Source organism: Sprattus sprattus, assembly GCF_963457725.1.
Source record: "Sprattus sprattus genome assembly, chromosome: 12".
Classification (NCBI taxonomy): Eukaryota; Metazoa; Chordata; class Actinopteri; order Clupeiformes; family Clupeidae; genus Sprattus; species Sprattus sprattus.
The window spans coordinates 14,918,780-14,940,265 of record NC_137910.1 but is presented as its reverse complement, the minus strand read 5'-3'; the positions used below and the strand labels follow the sequence as shown (position 1 = coordinate 14,940,265).

General features: G+C 39.2%; 1 protein-coding gene and 1 pseudogene across 2 annotated transcripts; one reads left to right on the top strand and one right to left on the bottom strand.

Annotated features, from left to right (window-relative positions):
• Positions 1-1,160: 1,160 nt before the first annotated feature.
• Positions 1,161-6,631, bottom strand: LOC308373526 (G-protein coupled receptor 4-like; annotated as a pseudogene). The gene is made up of 3 exons: positions 6,463-6,631; positions 2,564-2,613; positions 1,161-2,054 (listed from the first exon to the last, which is right to left on the bottom strand). The product of its transcript is annotated as a G-protein coupled receptor 4-like (transcript).
• Positions 6,632-13,834: 7,203 nt separating this feature from the next.
• LOC308373525 (uncharacterized protein) lies at positions 13,835-17,954 on the top strand (the record flags this gene model as incomplete). Its single annotated transcript, XM_080849099.1, has 3 exons — positions 13,835-13,931; positions 16,825-17,028; positions 17,617-17,954. 3 exons carry the CDS (start codon positions 13,835-13,837, stop codon positions 17,952-17,954), a joined length of 639 nt encoding a protein of 212 aa, XP_080705225.1.
• Positions 17,955-21,486: the final 3,532 nt, after the last annotated feature.

Below are 21,486 nucleotides of genomic sequence, written 5' to 3'. Positions count from 1 at the left end.
TTTTAAACATTATTTGTTAAATTATATGTTATCCTTATTGGAGCCTGGAATGAAGTAACTCCAACTGCTGTGTGTAGCCTTTTTTCGGAGCAGTAGGCTTGTTTTAAGGATAACAAGCTAAGCTAAGCGTGCTTTTCAAGTGCTCAAGCGTTTTGAGTGCTTTCACGGTTAACCCTCGTAGTTTTAGGCCACACACCTCATTTTGACTTTTCAATACGGAACCAAGTCGCAGTCTACCAACAGCCCTTTAGTAATGTCTTATAGTCAAGATACGAGAAAGGACCCCTAGGGCAACCAGGTGATCACCTAAACGTGCTCCCATCTAGAGAGAGAGAGAGGCAACTCCCTTTACCAAAGCGATCTTCTGGCGATAAGGCAGAGACGATTGAAGGAGACTAATGAATTCGACTTTGTGTATAAAGGGAGGTGGGTACAGTCAGACGCGGGGAGAGAACTCAAACCATTAAAAACTCAAAACCAAGGTTTTGTATTTAAAAGCTTCTCAAAGTTTTATTACAATAAGTACAACAATATAAGCACAAGTTAACTTCTTACTATTCAGATAAATGTGCCTCCTGTTCAAACCAAGTTTCTCACTAAAGATAGTTCTCACGAGGTATTCTAACAGTCTGCACTCAGCTCTATCGTATGACGCTAGAATCTCTACCAAAGAAGTTTCCACCAAAGTCAGAGAGTGAGCCACTTGCGTGCTCCCTTTTTATACTTTTTGCAGCTCTTTGCAGCTCTGTAAGCTACAGTTTTCACCATATTAGGTAAACCATTATGGTGGCTAGAGTCTTGCTTGAAACATACATGTCCTCTGGTTCCCTGTTTTCTCTATTTGAACATTTCACAACGACACTCAAGGCCCCATTGTACATTTCCGGACCCAGCCTGTTCTTTCTGCTCTGCCTCGCACATTTCACTCAAGCACATTTTTAGCACAGCATGTTTTACTCTATCAATGGCTGTTTCCTGGCTTTTATTTTACTTTTAAGCAGTTTCAGCAAGCATACATCTTTATTACATTTTTTTAAAACATGGCTTGGCTTTGTTGATAGTGAGGTATGTTAGGGTTGGTTCTTCTACTGGCGGGTCCATTTCTTTGTGTTTCATTCAACAAAACATATTATGTTTGGGCTACAGATAGCTCCTTTAACTTAGACTTGGGCTTCTGTCACATTTGTTGGATCTGTGTTTTCTTCATGTCTCTTATAAAAACAGCACAAAAGAGCACTAAAGATATATTTAGCATCCTTCCTCATGAGCACATAAAGTAGAGAATCAAATAGGGGGTTCAATGCTATGAGAAATCCACAAATAATTCTCCACTTAAGGCTAGAAGCATGATCAATAATTACAGATGATAATTTATCAATAATCAACCTCACTATATATGGTAGGAATAAGATGGTGTAAATACAAAGAACAAGACCCAGGATTGCCTTAATCTGTCTCTGGTCATAACGAGGTACTGATGTCTTGGAGAGGGCCTTCCATGTCCCCACAAAAAAGAACACCACCAGGGGGTAAGGCAGCAGCAAAAGCACAAGCACAACCTCAAACAAATAGATGCTTGTGATGGTCAAGATGACAGACCATATGCAAACAGCGACAGACACAAACACTGATGTCCTCAAGTTTCGCATATTTCGGTACCTAACAGGGTGAGCGATCATTGCATATCTCTCTGCAGATATACACTCCATGAAGCAAATGTTAAGTGCCACACCAAACATGTAGATCAACTCGAATGTAAACATTACTTTAAGCAAATGCATTTTTCTTAATATACCCAAAATCATTCTGGCAGAAATTTGAATCAGATCAGAAATTAAGAGGTTTATAACATACACAGGAGCAACATCACTGGTTTCGACTTTAGATTGCAATCCATAAATAGCCACGCTTATTACAGGGAGTGCAACAGCGAAAATTAGACAGTGAACGATCAAGGCGATGTTGTAAAAGTGATCTAAAATCACTGTAGGCCCAGTGTTGTTGTATGCTGATGTCTGGTTGTGAAGTTCCTCCATTTCAGTTGGACTCTTTGTCTGTAGAAAGATCAAATTACAAAAGTTCTAGACATCCACAAGCCTTTACTCACATCAACTTTTACACTTCTGAATATATTCATGTGCAACTAAAAAGAAACCACTTAGTTTAAAATGCTGTATTATAAAACATATATACTTTTCCTGGACTGAGAGCATTTCAATGTCCAGAGTCAACATTTCCAATTGTGGTGGTAAAATGTTTGGTGATGCTGTATGCTGCACTGTGGTTATAAGGTTCTTCCTCTTTACAGATAGAACTTGTGCTCCTTGTCTCTAGGCAGATAAATGAGAAATTCTCTTTGATTGGCTGGCAGGTGTCCCAATATTTCTGTAAAACAGGACACCTATAAAGTAGATCAGGTAAAGAAGTTGTACTGGAATCTTAAATTAACAAACATTAACTCTCAACTTTTATACCTTTTATATCATCAGGATATATTTATTTGCAAATAAAAACTTAAAATTGTTGATGGTGTCATAAATTATAAGTGTCACTGTGAGCTCACCTGCAGAAGACTTTACCAGGTGTGTCCTGATGAATGTATCAATGAGGAGCCTTTCAGGGAAGATATTTACACACCACGCATCACCACATCTCGTCAGTCTTCACACCGATTTGAGCTGCAGACACAGAGCACAGTGGAAATGATTTGAATTCTTTAGAAATTAATATGTACTAGACTTGGTCTGTATCTCTGAAACCATTGAAGATTCTTGCTTTAAATGTCATCTTCCATCTTCACCACTCAGAATTGTATAGTGTTCTAGCTGTACAAAAAAAAACAGAAAGTTGCGCTGCAATGCAGGGCGGTTGTATGGTGTTCGTCAAAGTTTTTTTAATTTTCTCAACAATATCATATACTAGTCCCACATGGCTTTTATGGAATAAAATGTTAGCGTTCTTAGGTGGGCGTGTCACTTCTGGGTAGCACCCCCTGAAGTGCGGTAGGCTCTAAGCATTTTTTGGTAATTGCTTGACAACCACTAGTTGGCAAGTTGGCCTCTAGAAGGCGCATGACCCTAGATAAGATTCTTCGATGGATTAATAAAAGGCTGAAATTCAGTGCTTCATTAGCCAATATCTTATGACGTAAAGAGTCAGACTTCACCAAATTTGATAAGCTGTGTCACTACTACATTCTTTTGACGAAGGCCAAATTTCCTGAAATTTCATCCGTAGGGGGCGCTACAACTGACACATTTCAATAGTTGAAAATTGATCAACATTTTTTTGGCAAGTTGGCCATAAAACGAGTTGTGTGATCACTGGATAGTATAAGTAATATAATTGTGTGTGTTCTCAATTCAGGGGGTCCCTCTGCCAGGGGTACCCACTTCCAAGTTGGTAATAAATATGCCAACACTTTTTCAGGGTGTGATCAAGTTTATCTAAATTTGAAGGGGAAACACACAGGCAAACATCTCAGCAGTCAGCCTAACCACAGATGTAAGTACATACTTACTCACTCCAAACAGCAGAAGGCCTAACTACAGATATCAGTCAGCCTAACTACAGATGTAAGTACATACTTACTCACTCCAAACATCAGTCAGCCTAACTTCAGATGTAATTACATACTTACTCACTCCATACAGCAGTCAGCCTAACTACAGATATCAGTATATACTTACTCACTCCATACATCAGTCCGCCTAACTACAGATGTAAGTACATAAAAAATCACCACCAAGATGGAACAAAAAGAAATAAGAAACAAGTTGCAGCTTGCATGATATTTGCAATGTGCTGAGCCTGACAAAACCTGCTGCTACTTTATTTTTGTGACGAACATTCATTTTATGTCATCAACAAGAAATTGAATAAAAGTACATTGACCCTGATGCAGCACCTCATTAACACATTTGACTTGTATGTTATTTCTCATACCAGTTACTAGTTTACTGATATTTCAGCGAGAAGAAAACACACACACACACAGAGACACACTCATTAACACACACACGTACACACACGCAGGAGGACACACAGACTTTAGTATCTATCTGAGTCATACCAAGGGTAGCTTTCACAGGAAGCATTTAGTGATTGACCAGAAAAGATTTGTAGCATCACCCACACTTGCAAGGTGTTAAACATGAGAAAACTACTCAACAGTTCATTTTGCGCAGCTTAAGGTTTACTATAAGTTAAAGTTTGGCTTGTTTGGTTGAAAATATTTTGAGTTACAAATAAGATATCGAGTAAAAGTACATTGTTCTGATGCAAAATATAAGTTTTGCTTTTAACTTGTGAAAAGGCCAATATCAACTTTACAAGACACTTATTATGCAATCTCCAATTGCAACTGGATCAGGTCAGGCAAAATCAAACCCGTACCCTTACAATACACCTAATTCAACTTCTGTGACTTTTTATAAAAAAAAAAAAAAAAAAAGATTATTGTAAGAATCATGGTGAGCTTACCTGTATACAGTTCTCCCAGCTGTGTCTGGTGAAAATGACTGTGAAAAGCCCTCCAGTGAGTATAAACACACTCAACAAGCCTCACAGAAGGTCCTGCAAAAGCCCTCCAGTGAGTATAAACACACTCCACAAGCCTCACAGAAGGTCCTGCATGTGCTCACGAAAGACTCTCTAGAGCCTTCTGGCTTCAGTTCACAAGGATGGTAGAAGTAAAAATGATGTCAAGATGTCACTGATGCCATATCAAACAGGAACAGGAAGTGTTTATCAGTTTGACCTCAGTTTCAGTATCACCATGACACAAGACCAGCGTTCAGGCATGGAGCCAGAGAAAACCTGTTGCTATGGCACTTATTTGAAACACACACATTTACACAAGCTATACTGTACATATACATACAAACACTACTTTTGCTACTAACCGTAATTTCCAGACTTTTATCTTCAGTTTATACATTGATTTTGTCAAATGTCTGCAGTTCTTCGTGCAGCCTATACATGGGAATGCACGGTAACTCTGACAGGTAGAAAAGATCTTTCTCCCTCTTTCACATAGGAATCCCATTTAAAAGAAGATGGGATACGTCATATAGTGTATACATGTACAGTGCTGCTTGAAAGTATGTGAATCCTTTCAGCAGTTTAGAGTTTTCTGTTGTTTTACCATTATTTTTCTTTTTTATCAACACCAGTTTTCCATATATGAAATGGCAGGTTTATGTTTATCAATTGCATGTACTTGTTTAGAGGGAATTGTGTGAGAGCAACAAAACTACATGAAACATGGAATTAGTGTATGTGCAAAAGTAAGTGAATCCCCAGCTGCATAGGTAAAGTAGGTAACAGATTCAGCTTTTCACATTTGGAAATGTGGTGTTTTGAAACACATTTAATTTGTCAATTAAGCAAACCAATCAAATGAGACATCCTTAGGAAAACCACCCAAACTACTGTAGTGCCAAGGTGTACCCACACAGATGCAGAGAGGAAAGGAGATATCCAAGGACATCAGGAAGAAGGTACTGACAGCCCATCAGTCTGGGGAAAGCTATAAGACCATTTCCAAAAGATTCAAGCTCCATCCATCTACTGTAAGACAAATAATTACAAATGGAGGGCATTCAACATGACTCTATGGGGCGGCGTTTGTAAAATGTTGCAGGTTGAAATGTCACTTTTTCAAACATTTAGAGAGATATTCATGTAAATTCATGCAATAATTTTTCCAAGGATAATGTTTGGCAGTAACACAAAGTTGTTGAATAACATAAACGTTTCATCTAAATGTAAATGTTTAATATAAATGTTAAATGTAAATATAGTTCAAGTTCAAAGTTCAAAGTTCAAAGTTCAAAGTACTTTATTGTCATTGCCACAAAGACAATGAGACAGAAGGGGCAGCAACAGACTTCTTCCAGGGCTAAATAATAATAAATATCAATTAATAAATAGATTAATAAATATCATACATTAAAAAAGCAATATACTACATATTGAGGTGCATCAAGTGTTAGAATACAGTCCATGGGGGGCGGTGCGGGCTGGGCCGGGGGAAGATGAAGGGGGGGGGGGGGGGGGTTGAGCTGTTGAGGAGCTTTGAAGGGGGGTGGGTGAGCTGTTGAGGAGCCTTATTGCACAGAGATAAAAGCTCTTTGCCATCCTGGAGGTGCGTGCCTTTTTTGATCTGAACCTTTTCCCTGACGGGAGTAACAGGAACAGATGATGGGCAGGATGGGAAGGGTCTGTGAGGATGCGTTTAGAGCGCTTCAGGCAACGGGAGGAGGAGTTGGAAAAGATGTCGGGCAGCTCTGCTCCAATGATCCTTCCCGCTGTTTTAATCAGCCTCTGGATGGCTGCCTGCTCCGCCTTTGTGCAGCTGTAGAACCATACATTCAGGCAGTACTGTATGTTAGCACACTCTCTACAGCGCAGCGGTAGAAGTTATACAGCAGCCTCTGAGGAAGGTGTTCTTTCCTCAACTTCTTTGGGCCTTCCCCAAAACGGAAGCTGTGTTTTTGACCCAGGACAACTCCTCCGTCAGTGTCAGACCCAGAAACTTAACAGAGGTGACTCGCTCAACCTCTTCACCGTTGATGTAGAGTGGGAGATGGTGATTGTGCTGGGCAGACTTCCGGAAGTCAATGATCATCTCTTTTGTTTTCTTAATGTTGAGACTGAGGTTGTGCTCTGAACACCAGACTGCCAGGTTTCCCACTTCTTGCCTGTAGGCAGCCTCATCGTTGTTGGAGATGAGGCCAAGCACTGTTGTATCATCTGCACATTTGAAGATGTAGTTGGATGGGCAGGAGGGAGTACAGACATGGGTGTAGAGGGTGTATAAAAGTGGGCTGAGCACGCAACCTTGTGGGGCGCCAGTGCTGATGGTCAGATTTGAAGAGTGATGCTTCCCCAGTTGTACACTCTGTGTGCGAATCGTCAGGAAGTCCAATACCCAGTTACACAGTGTAGCATTGAGGTTTAAGTCCTGAAGTTTGGAGATGAGTTTGCGAATACGGATGTAAGTATTCTCTTAACGTAATAAACGTAAATGTTCAGTGTTATATATAAATGTTAAATATAAGTGTTAAATGTAAAATATAAATGTTAAATGTAAATGTAAATGTAAATGTAAATGTAAATGTAAATGTTCAGTACATGTCAGACTTGAAGACTGAACCTTACAATATTTACGGTAATTGGCTTTCATAGTTTTCACGTCATGTCAGAGTTAACAGCATGCAGGCAAGAAATACATTTAACACCTGTCTACCACTGGAACTTATACAGGAACTGACCATCTTTCATTCAAGGTTATTTAAAACCCCCGCTTTAAAATTGTCTGACCTATAGGTAGTAAAATGCCAGACAGTTGTTGATCGGTTGGCTCTTCAAATAGGCGAGGATACAAGCCTGTATTGTGTTTTTATCGCATTAAAATCCGCCCACGTTGTTGCCAGCTGATTCTAGACGTCTTCTGTGTCAACTTTTCTGAGACACGCAGTAAGGTAGCCTTATTTTTGGAGCTTGCAATAAAAGCAGTACTAAAGGCTGTACTACCCATTGTAGTCCCGTCACTGAAAGCTATGAATTACCGTAAATATTGTAATGTTCTGTCGTTCAGTTCTGCCGATGGCGCTGTTCTGCAGAAAGCTCAATACATTCGTACTTTGCGGTATATATACAGTGGTGGCCAAAATTATTAGAACACCTTACACATCTGAGAATATTGACCTTTTTTTGTCTCCGAAACATTATTTAATTTCATAATGTAAATGAAACATGCAGATGGTTGTTCTGAGCACAACAAATATCAGATGAAGTGATTCCTACTGTTTTTATCCACTTTTAACTCTAATATTTGGTACGCCCACCTTTGGCAGCAATTACAGCAGCACATCTCTCTGGCATAGAGTCAATATTTCTTGAGAACTTCAACACTAATGTTATCCGATGCCTTCTGCAACTCAAGCCAAAGGCTTTCCTTTGAATGTACACTAGATTTGTCCAGTTTATTTTCCAACTCGCCCCAAATTTGCTTGATGGGTTTGAGGTTCGGACTTTGAGGGGGCCGGTCCATAATTTTCAATGTTCCAGAAGATTCCTTCTGCCACAGGTCGTACTGGCAATAGTTACAAGAATGTTTAGGGTCCTTGTCCTCTTGGAAAATAAATCCAGGCCCATTAACGCCACTCCCAGAAGGTACTCCATGCCTCACCAGAATGTTATGGTATACTTTCTTATCCATGATGCCATCAATTTCGCCAAAGTCATCTGTTCCCGAGGATTAAATGGCACACCATAATACTACCCCCTCCTTGTCTAACTGTTGGCTAGACACTAATTTTTATATCTCTCCCCCTCACTTTGTTAAACATACACTCTTCGCTTGTTGCCAAACTATTCAAACCTGGACTCATGAGTCCACAACACTTTATACCAATCTTTCGGTACCACTTTACAATAAGACTCCATTATAAATGGTTTATAAATAGGTTATAAATAGGTTATTAATGAGGTTGTAAACCCTTTGTAAGTCATTAATAAGCCCTTATAAATGAGTTATAATCACACTTTTTATACATCGATGCGGGCTCACTATTTCGGAAGATCCCCATCTTGGCAACCCACTGTCTATCCCTTAACTGGCTCCTCTACTAGCCCAATTGCACATTCCCTACCATTCTTGGTATTAGCCCTCAGGAGGGGGGGTGGGGGGTGACAACGTGTGCCCCCCCCCCCCAACATTTTTTTTTTTTTTTTAGTAACATGGGACGCACACTATGGTCTTATCTGGGTTTCCAGAGCTGAAGTAGAACAACATGTTATTTGCTATGTTGTGTCTGGATGCTACTGGATGTCCTAAAATTTCCCTCTGGATTAATAAAGTATCCATCCATCCAAGATCAAGTTACTGCTTACTACTCATTTCAGAACAAATCACCCTTTATTAATAATTTACTAACCTTTATAACGGGCAAAACGGAGTCTTATTGTAAAGTGTGAAACACATGATCATCTAGAAATCAGTTACTTACCTTTATAACTGGCAAAACGGAGCCTTATTGTAAAGTGTGAAACAAATGACCCTTTAGTAATCATTTACTAAACTTTATAACTGGCAAAACGGAGTCTTATTGTAAAGTGTGAAACAAATCACACTTTATTAATCATTTACTAACCTTTATAACTGGCAAAACGGAGTCTTATTGTAAAGTGTGAAACACATCATCATCTGGTATTCAGTTACTTACCTTTGTAACTGGCAAAACGGAGCCTTATTGTAAAGTGTGAAACAAATCACCCTTTATTAATCATTTACTAACCTTTATAACTGGCAAAACGGAGCCTTATTGTAAAGTGTGAAACAAATCACCCTTTATTTATCATTTACTAACCTTTATAACTGGCAAAACAGAGCCTTATTGTAAAGTGTGATACAAATCACCCTTTATATATCATTTACTAACCTTTATAACTGGCAAAACAGAGTCTTATTGTAAAGTGTGAAACACTTCATCATCTAGTAATCAGTTACTAACCTTTATAACTGGCCAAACGGAGACTTATTGTAAAGTGTGAAACACATCACCATTTACTAATGTGTAAGTAAGCTTTATAACTTCCCTAATAACACATTCACAAAATGAACAGTAAGACAACAACAAAGATATTATGAAATCACATTTATTTACACCATTCATTTAAACTGTCTTAACTAAAACTGCGTAGCCCTACTCTATGGTAATTAACAAAAAACAAAATGTCCTTGGGCTCTTAAAAAATAAATAAACAATCTGTATGACAGAGGGGAAGGGCATACACATGGAGTTTGAAAGAGTGTGTGTGTCAGACATAAATAAACTCATTCACACTGGAAAGGCTTTTCTCATATCTTTCAGCAGGCGTCCTAGTGGCCCATCAGGGTGACCAGAGCCAAGCCATGATGACCATTCAAGGACCTTGAGGTGTTCCTCCAACAAACTCTCTGTGCGATTTCCCCTAAGTCTACGCACTTGCCCTTTGATGGTCACCCAAGCTCTTTCCACATGTTGGGTATGACTGCCAGACTGGGGATTCACAAACCACCTGCTGTGGTTTACAGTGTAGTGTTTGTACCCCAGGTTTCCTAGCACGTTTTTGTATGCCCTCCACTCATCACTAATAATTCTACTTCCTGACTTCACATGCTGTCTTATCACAGGGACAAGGTGGCGTCTTGACCTTTTTTCAACTAGTTTCAACACTAGTCTCCGCCTTTTGTCTCGAACTCCCACCATTCCAAAAACCCATTTCTTCCTTCTCCAGGTTCTGCCAAATCGTCCCCGTGCATACTAAAAAAAAAAAAAAAAATCACAACATAATATCAAAAAAATGTACACAAATTACACCAAAAATCTTTGTACAAAATGCCATACTAGTTATCAGGGGCATTGTATAACATCCTTTATTGATGATTATACAAAAATTGTCCATATTGATAACTCCAGCAATACAAATGTTTGATTATCTTGTACAACAGAGCCCAGTGTATAATACAGACAAGATTTTTAAAATATATGAATTATTAAATAGTTCCCATTAAACAGATTTTCATTTAACTGCCGAACATGAATCGCCCAGAAGCTCCCAGACACAAATACTCAATACAAATAGTTTACTTATATTACATTGAAGAAGGTCACAAATAAAAACCTTATTTCTAACTTGTATGTGTTTGTGTGTGTGTGCATGTCCATGTGCAGGCTTGGGTGATAAATGTGCATCTGACAGATGGTTGGTTATTTGGTTAGCACAAAATAGTGGTGTCTTTAAGGAGCTCACATTTTAATCAAACTGGAAAGATACAAACCTTTCGCTGATGGCGGAAGCAGCTCTCATCTATCACAACAAATTCTTTGTGACCACCAAGACACTGTCTGCTCTTCCTTCTGTGTCTGTCCATTGCGCAAATACAGACCCCTCGTATGCGTCTTGCCATATTAGTCAGGGTTCTGGAGCTGCCAGCAATACCATCATCGACCATGTCAATCTGTCTGAGCCTGAGCCCTTGTGAGAATCTGTGGTAGGGAGGAATAATATTTAAAACATTGATAAGATTTCTGTAGCCATATGTGTACTGTAACAGGGTATATACAGCAAGCCTTAAGCTACATTTAATACCTTTTTAATACCTTTTTTACTACTTTCTGATTTTTTAAAAACCATCGCAACACTGAGATGCAAGTGTTAATCAGCGACCTCCCTAATGTTTACAGTAAGTTATTTTTGTTGATGCAAAATCACAGCACAGCACCTGTAAATGAATTTCATCCAACTGAAAAGCGATGATTTTGATCTTTCAAAAAAGGAGCCAGCTCTGATCGTTCTGGAGACTTTCCCATGACCTGCTCTTTGACAGTACCTGAGAACATACCACATTTCTTTTTAAATATACAATTCATATATAATAATTATATATACTGTATGTGTGTGTGTGTGTGTGTGTGTATATTATTGTAGTGATATATTGTACACACGTCACAATGCATTACTTTTAATGAAATGACTTAGACGTGCCTTTCAATGTATTAATCTATACAGTAGTAGAAAGAATAATAATAATTAGATGAAAGAAGAATGATCACGTTGATGATAATCATAGTGTCATGTTGTTCCATTCACTGACATTGTTACGCCATATCACATACCAGATGTATTGGTCTGTCTTCATCACAGATACCATTCTCATCTTGTGGTGGCAGAGAGTGCATCTGAGCTTTTTCTTCAGAAGATGTTTCTTCTGCATCCACTTTATCAGTTTCAGTGTCCTGCGTTTTGTTTGTTTTCCCTCAATCCGGGCCAACAACTTCTTTTTCAGAGACATTTTGCTGAGGGAGTAGACACCGACAATTAACAAGATCTCTGACATACCTTTATGATAACACATTTTTACTTTTGGTATAATTTACATGGACAAACAAAACTCAGACTAGATGAAGTAGATATTGCAAGACAGTTCAACAGAATCCAGAGAAACGTGTGACAAAATTATTTAAACATTATATCATTTTTGTCATTTTATTCTAACATTAAGAAAAAAAATAATCATTTCCATCACAACACAAAAAGGTTTTTTTATATAACAAAATTATTAACATACCTTTATTAACATATATTTATTTAATGACTACTAGCTAGCTGGAGGAATTGAATGAGTAGCCTAGTTAGCATTTCGATAGGGATACATTTAACACCTACCATTTGTTTCTATTGATATGAGCCCACTATACCAGGGGTATCCAATTAAAATTCTAAGGGGTCCAGTTTAAAAAAATGTCCTCAAGCTTGGGTCCGGAGGTCTATCAAACATTTTTTTTATGACCGTTGATTTCACTGATATAGGACTGCATGTGTTTTATGTACCAACAGTCAAGGTGTGCATTATGATTCAGGGGCATATTTAGCCAATATAAGTACTTTAGGCGCTAATAGTATCAGTGTCTGTTTGGTCAACAACTTACTATCAGATCAAATGAAGGTCTACATTTCAATAATATTTCATCAGTGTGTATTGTCGTTTTCCATATTAACATTAAACATAGTGACCAGCATATTCCCTAGCAAAGTTTCAGCTACAGCACTCATGCACTCGTTTGCTCGTTGTTGGGCAGTGACGCTTTTTAGAGCATGCCATCTTTCTCTTCAACCGCGTACTGCAATGAATCTTGCTTTACTTTCCCTCTCAACTCACACGCAGGCTTTTCTTCAGTCAATTTGTCTGCAGCTCGTGCGACCAGTCCCACAGCTCGCAGCTTTAACAGCGAGCCCGTGCTGCGTAGTGTAGGCTATCATCTGATTGGCTACTGGCATTATAAAGTTTAAACAAAAATATAGCCTGCCATAAAGTTATGGTTAATTTAATGTATTTAAAGGGTTTATAAAAGTCACGCAAACATCAGTTGCTAAAACCGCTTGGTCAAAATTATTATATATATATATACATATATATATTATTATAATTTTGTATTTATTTTTTGCAATTGTGTCTCGGTCCTGTCCGCCTATTTCCGACCCCCGCACTATACAAAGATTAAAGATTAAAAGACGTATCAATAAATAGCCTCAGCCGCTGTCAAATTAAACAATGCATTTGAAGCCTGGAAAGTTCCTAGCGAAATTCACATCTAATCACAGTACCCTACGCATACAGAACCTCGTGGTCAGGTGAAAAATATAACGTTTTGCCCATTGACAAAACTGCATCACCACCAACACAATACATACATATCATATAAAATACATGTCATATGTTATAGACATTCTTGCATTTACCAATTTGAAAGTTTATAAAGTGAACCTACCGCAGAGAGGCAAACTTCTTCTGTCTGGTGTGTGGGATGGGTGAGCCCCTCTTGTGGCGCGCAGATGCGATGGACTCGATGAGCGGGAGATTTTTATTTTTTTTTAACCCCTGATCTGAAGCAATGCTTACCCTCTGGGGCAGCGTTACAAACTTAAGACTGCTGCTATGGAAACAATACACGAGCGCTATCAAGACGTCCCAAAATGTTCTTTGGGTTGAGGGGCAGTTCTAAGTGTGCCCCTAGAATTCAGCAGACAGACAATGAGAATAAAATGAATCCCTTAAAAATATGTTTGTGTTGGGGCAATCGATTTATGGTCGTTTTACATTAGGCAAAAAAACGAACCAAAAAAGATTTGGGCGCCAGAGCGAGGTAAAGTAAAATATCCAACCACAGACAATTATATAGAAACATCCAATCACAGACAGTTGCAGCTGCCTGTACCAGTCCCATCCACCGGTATATATAGAGCACACGTCCCCAGGTACCGTCTTTCCCTTTATGTGAGAATGGAGCCCAAAGCGAAAGAGTCATGTTCCGCTGGAACTTCAGCTAGTTCCCGTCCCAAGAGGACACAAAAACGTAAGGTGCCGGATAAACGAGATAGTAAGTTTTCATTGTTATTTTACTATCTAGCCAGTTTATTAAGCTACTCGGTAGCTAGCTACCTAGCTAGCAATCTACCTACCTAGATAGCTACCTAACATTACCAGCCCGCCACATAACGGTAGTTTATCAATTATAAGGTTGCTAACCAGGGTTGGAAATTAACAGAGTGGTCAAATTTGAACTTCACTAGACATTTGCAGGTGGACATAAAAGTTAATTTTAAACCAAGTTGCTATCTAGCTAAAACAAGCTATTAGTAGGGAGTTGTCTGCATTGGAGTTATTTCGGTGGCCACCTAAAGATACATTTCAGTTATAGATTATATCCTTGGCTGTAGCTGTCTAGGGGGGTTCTTATATGAAGTACATAACGTGATCCACTGCAAATATTTTTAATTGCCAAGTACTTTAAGACAAATAAATAACTGAACGATATACAGTGTTTCCCACAGAAATTTTGGAGACTATGGGGGGGGGGGGGGGGTGCGTGGCGCGCACATGTCCGGGCGGGGGGGGGGCGGGGGGTTGGTGGATGACGCGCGGCGGGCGCAGGATTTCGCAGGAGCTTCCAACTTTTGGGGGGGATAAAACCTATTATTTTTCCTGTGACCCAGCAAAACTAGGGGGGTCTGGGGGCATGCTCCCCCATAAGATTTTTTTTTTAAATAACCTTTTAAATAGTGTCCTCTAGTGGGTTTTAGGAAGATAAATTAACAACTTGAGATTTAAAATATGGCACAAATATAAACATATTGAAGAATAAACATATCCTAGATTTTGTTTGGGATTTGTGTGAAGCAAGAGCACCCTGAACCGGGAGAGAAAGCTTAGGAACAGCTACTACACTTTGCCTCCACATATTAATGTGAGGCCTCCTTCTCTGCAATGACTGATCAAAACAAAGCAGAGAAACAGACTGTGCCTGGAGAAGAGCTTGGTATCAGCAGTTGCCTCCCTTTGTTTTAGGAAGAGAAATTAACAAATGTAGATTTAAAATATGGCACAAAAATAAACATATTGAAGACTATAATGGTCTAAAGGTGCTCATTATAGTTAATGTCAGATATCCTCTGTTCAATTTTCAAACTCTCCCTCACTATATTACTTTTTTGATCGAGCAATATTCCATGACACCTGATACGATGCCAACGTGACCGTTTCAGAGTACTTAGCCGAATCTGTTTCTCTGACTGATGTATCAAAGAATGTACCTTGTGCTTGCCCAGCTCTGCTTTTAGGAACTCCTGGGCTATGTTAGCATCCAAGTTCAAGGCTTTAAAATGCGACCGTGACGTCTGCATATTAAGCAAAGGGGTTTTCCATTTCGCTCCGCAAATAATTCCTCCCATTCAGGCAAGAACGCCCGGTGTTCATATTCATACATTCGTTTAGCTCTACGCTTTGCTGGATCCATGGCATTCTTTCAGTAGCTACCGCTAGTCTGGCTAGTAACTCTCTGAGCCTGGTGCACACATTAGAATGTTTCACTTTGGAACATTAACGTTACTTGAAGACATCTCTCAAGATCGAGTGATGACAAAATATACATGAATAAATACCCCCATTCAAATCGGACAGCTTTTTGTCTGTATTTCCAAATATATTGCGAGCAAAATATGCATTTTAGATGGTTTAGATGGCCGGCAACTACTAACTGCTATCTTATCTTCAAACAGAAAGTAACGTGTGCGCATCGGGGCAGAAGTCCGCCTTGCGCATACAGAGAGCAGAGGACAATTGTAAACGCGCGATCATCTAGTGACAAAAATTACATGCCGTTGTGCAAATAAGATAAATAACACTAAGCTATTTATTGTATTTAATAAAATAACAAGCTATAGAGTATAGACCTGTTCTATAGGAAAGGTATCCTTAACTGACTTCCGTTGTGATCTGGCGCTTTATAGAAAATTAAATTGAGCAAAGTTAACCTGACCTTTCAGGGGGGGTGCCGTTTGGGGGGCGGGGCGCCCCCCTTATACAATGATAGGGGAAACACTAACATATCTCAACAGTGTTTTGTTTTCGGCACAGTCGCAGGCAGACAGCCGAACTTCGTGCTTTCATGCAATCCTAATGAGAGCGACACGAACTTCGTCTGAGCAAAAAAAAAAAAAAAAAACTTCATGTGCACGCAGAGACTATGGCGGCCGAAATTAGACTATGGCGGTGCGCCATAGTCTCGTCAATGTGTGGGAAACACTGATATATTAAGTGCCACGCATTGGAAAACAATAACGGGTAAGGGTCGTTGAGGGTTTACATATTGTAAGTGGCTAGTGAGCCCAGTCCTGTACCACGCACGCAGCACGCTCTCACGTGCACACCGACTGACAGGCTCTGTGTGCCTGTCATTCGGGGTGCACGTGAGAGCGTGCTGCGTGAGCGTGGTACAGGACTGGGCCAGTAAAGAGACAGACGGGCACAGTAATATTTTTTTTTGATGGATTTGTAAAGGATTCTGACTTAAATCATAAAATCCCCAGTGATTCCCATATATACAATACAGTATTGAGCTTTATTGTTATTCTAATTATTTCTTTTTTAGGCTCTCCCTCTGACCTAGCCCCTACGGCAACAGTCCTTCTTCAAAAGGACAAGTTAGAGATTCGTCACTTGAAAGACAAACTCGAATGGCAAACAAAAAGGATAGAGGACCTGGAGAAAGAGAGGGACTTTCTCCGGGGACAACTGGCTTCCGTCAGAGGTACATAGCTAGATTTAAATCAGCAAAGAATTTAGTTTTATGGGCATTGTCTTTATACCATGTACTGGGGGAATATATGTATAAAAAAATATTTTAGCCTTCATTTTTAGTACATTAGCCACTGCCATGATTGATGGGCTGTATTTGCCCATATAAATATCACATTGATATTTTATTTTTTTAGTGAAGGAAGAACCAGTTGGGGATATAGGTGTGGTCGATGAAATCGAATCACAATCCACATCATCCTCATCCTCATCAGCCTCATCATCCTCATCCTCCTCATCCTCCTCTTCGCCTAAGAAGCGCAAGAAGAAGAAGAAGCACCTCAAGAAGCACCTCAAGGGAGCCAAAAAGAATAAGGAGCTGAAGAAGTTTCGGCAGCGTGGTAAGTTTTAGCTGATTGTTAAAGGAAAGTGTACAGTTGCATCTCAAAAAAATTTAATTTAATTAAAAAAGTTAAAAGATAAGAGCATAGGCTTGAAACATGGGCATAGGCTTGAAACATGCCATTTTATGTGTAATGATTCTAAGGTGTCTCTTAATGATTTAAATTAGATTTTTTTTATTTTTTTACTTTCCCACAATATTCAATTTTTGTAGATGCATCTGTATGAACTGGTAGATAATGTAAATATCACACAACATGCTGCATTCTCTGGTTTAGATTTACAGTTTGATTTTGGTGTAGAATGGTAGATGGATATGCTAGTGCTTTGGAATATAATTTGATTTGTGGGCACACTAAAGAATACTAGCTGCCTCAGAAATACTAAATATGGGGTTTTGGATATAGATTTTTGGATAGCCAATGCAGCTGGTAAATGTTAAACATTGTAGAACAGATGTATACATTTGTGTGAATTGTTCGACAGCAACCAAGTCCATAGTGTTGAAGTACAATTGTCTGGTATGGTATTCTTTGCAGCGGTATGTTTTTGAGATGTGTGTAATTTTTTTTTAATTTCCTCTCCAGTTCAAACACCAGACGAAATTGTACGGCGGTACAAATCAATCCTGAAAATGTTGCGCAAGACCAAGACCATGACCAGGGCCTTTAGAAAACATAGAATTGACCGCAATACTGTTGTTTCTACATCGGCAATAGGTGAGCTGGCCTTAGCAGCTCCTGATTTATATCAGGAGCTGGTGTCCAACAGGCCAGGAGGTGGAGAAACAGTGTTGGCCTTTGCCAAAAGGTGCGATGCGGCCATTCAGCTGGATGAAGCTGCCAAACTTAAAATAGAGGGGATGAAAGCTGGGGGGACACTGCTCCCCATTAGGAGAGGCAAGCCTGTGCCAAACAAAATTTAATTGTTTAATTTGAATTCTTACATTAGCTTGATTTGTTCGATTTTATAATGTAGAGTTCACACACACACACACACACACACACACACACACACACTCACACTCTCACACTCCCTTCAACTCAGATAAATAGTTTTTATTTTTTTTAAGAGCCGAAGGAATTTTTTTTTTATGTGAATTGCCAGACAGTTTACATTTCAATATTGTTCTTGTGCAAATAAATATGTTTTCCTAATTTCTCTTGTCATACTGTTCATTTTGTGCAAGTTTTAAGCTTACTTAGTCATTAGTAGATGGTGATGTGTTTCACACTTAACAATAAGGTTACCTTTTTCCAGTTATAAAGGTAAGCAACTGATTACTATATGGTGATGTGTTTCACACTTTACAATAAGACTCTGTTTTGCCAGTTATAAAGGTTAGTAAATGATATATAAAGGGTGATTTGTATCACACTTTACAATAAGGCTCCGTTTTGCCAGTTATAAAGGTTAGTAAATGATAAATAAAGGGTGATTTGTTTCACACTTTACAATAAGGCTCCGTTTTGCCAGTTATAAAGGTTAGTAAATGATTAATAAAGGGTGATTTGTTTCACACTTTACAATAAGGCTCCGTTTTGCCAGTTACAAAGGTAAGTAACTGAATACCAGATGATGATGTGTTTCACACTTTACAATAAGACTCCGTTTTGCCAGTTATAAAGGTTAGTAAATGATTAATAAAGTGTGATTTGTTTCACACTTTACAATAAGACTCCGTTTTGCCAGTTATAAAGTTTAGTAAATGATTAATAAAGGGTCATTTGTTTCACACTTTACAATAAGGCTCCGTTTTGCCAGTTATAAATGTAAGTAACTGATTTCTAGATGATCATGTGTTTCACACTTTACAATAAGACTCCGTTTTGCCCGTTATAAAGGTTAGTAAATTATTAATAAAGGGTGATTTGTTCTGAAATGAGTAGTAAGCAGTAACTTGATCTTGGATGGATGGATACTTTATTAATCCAGAGGGAAATTTTAGACATCCAGTAGCATCCAGACACAACATAGCAAATAACATGTTGTTCTACTTTAGCTCTGGAAACCCAGATAAGACCATAGTGTGCGTCCCATGTTACTAAAAAAAAAAAAAAATGTTGGGGGGGGGGGGGCACACGTTGTCACCCCCCACCCCCCCTCCTGAGGGCTAATACCAAGAATGGTAGGGAATGTGCAATTGGGCTAGTAGAGGAGCCAGTTAAGGGATAGACAGTGGGTTGCCAAGATGGGGATCTTCCGAAATAGTGAGCCCGCATCGATGTTTAAAAATTGTGATTATAACTCATTTAAAAGGGCTTATTAATGACTTACAAAGGGTTTACAACCTCATTAATAACCTATTTATAACCTATTTATAAACCATTTATAATGGAGTCTTATTGTAAAGTGGTACCGCTATGTTTAACTTTCTAGGCTTACAATCTGAAACCATTACTTGAGGAATATGGACTTGCTTGAACATTTTACTCTACACTCTGTTGCAGCATATTTGAAGTGTAACGTACCGGCTCAAGGCACGAACACAAAGGGGAGGCCACACAGAATTTATATAATAATATTGATATAAGTTATTTATTAAAGGTTACAAATATATAAGTATCGAGTAATTATAAGCAAAACATGTGGTGAATGTCAGTGTTGTGAAATAGAAACAAAAGATGTAATGTAAAGTCAGTACAAGGTTAAAGCAAAACAAGCGACGCCGACGACAATCCACAATCCAATCCAATACAACAAACTCCACAATCCAATCTCTATCCAATACGCAAATGCAGGTAACCCAAAAACTCTCTCGACTGCCGGCTGATCAGGTGTTTTGTAGCCCATTCAATCAGCTACAACTGTCTCCCATCACCTGCAACACCTATCTCCAATCACCTGTAATGGAGAAGACAGAACAGGCATGCACATACTACAGGGCGGGGCCTAGACCCGCCAGGGTCGTAACAGAAGGCATGTGGAAATCTCAATGCGAAAGCTAGACACTTGATATTACACACAGACCTTCCTATGTATGCTCTGTATATTGTATTAAACAAAACCGTCCCTATGTGATGAATGGTCTGGAAGATATTAAAGCTTGAAAATGGATGAAAACCCATTTTGTGCCATTTTTGGCATGCTATAGCAAAGAAATGACAGCATATACCAACATGAAACTAGTTGTTTTGGAAAGATTAGATATTTGTTCTTAACATATCAAACATTGTTGATGGCGTTCCGCCTCATTCCAATGTGCTGAGAGAGATGAGCGCACTGCTGGCAGAGCAGAGAGAGGAGCTCAGATACAGTAAGACACAAATAGAGACCATGGAGACCAGACTAACAGTAAGTGAGAAGACAGTCGAGGAACAGGGAGTGGATCTCAGACAGACTGAAGCCAAACTGACAGCCAGTGAGAGACTAGTAGAATGGCTTCAGAGTGAAAATGAGGGTACATATTTGGGATTATTTTCTTAAATTAATCTTTTTGCATGCCACATGGAGTTCAGCTCAAGGCCATAATTTACATGTGATGGAGATCATTTCCAAAGACTCTTAATGACTTAAGAATATAATAATCAAGTGCCTTGTATTATTAATTACCTTATATGAATCATGTACTTATGTAAGCAGGAACATTGCTTTTCTGTGTTTCTGCGTGTGTGTATAATTTAGATTATTAGGTGCCACTTAGTCTGCATATGTGCAAGAGCATGTTTAGACCAGAGGTGGTAAGAAGGGTCGAACTGTGCTTCTTCCGACCTTGTGCAAAACTTCCATTCCTGCCTCGGACATCAGAAATCCACCACATGGTTTTCCCTGCTGAAAGCTAAACTTCTGTCTGTATAAACCTTGTGCGGTGTGTTAATCCCTGCTTCACTTTCAGCCTTACAGTGGGAGGGAGCCCGATTGCAATTGTGGTTGCCGTTGTTTGTCTAATAAATATACTTATATGCAGCTCCGAAGTCCTGAGGTAACTAGGGTGAATTTTCACCTAACAACATGTTTTTTTTTATTATGGTTCATTCATTTGTTAATTTCTCTCTCTCTCTCTCTATCTGTGTTTGTATGTTGTGTTCATTTCAGACAGTGAATCTGAACCTCACTGTGAGCCAGGTGGAGGAGCAGAGGGTTTCTCTCTCGGCCTCACTGATAACATGAGGGAGTGAGCATTGTGGTCCCTTTAATAAGCCAACCACTCTGGGCTACAGACATGTCTTCACCGAAACTGGAAATGCCTACATCCCGAATACAGGTGTGACTGTAAAGACAGCCAGGGACGGACTGGCCGTCGGGCATACCGGGCGTTTGCCCGGTGGACCGACGTGCAATATGGGCCGACAGTCCCGATTTAAAAAAAAAAAAAAAAAAAAAAAATCTTTTTTTTTCTTTTTTCCATATAATGGTCTAACCGGCTGGCCCACGAAAGTAGTTCATCAGCGGCCCTATTGACACTGGGCTGGCCCAATCACATCCCCTGGGCTGACCCAACACCAACCCCTTTCGAT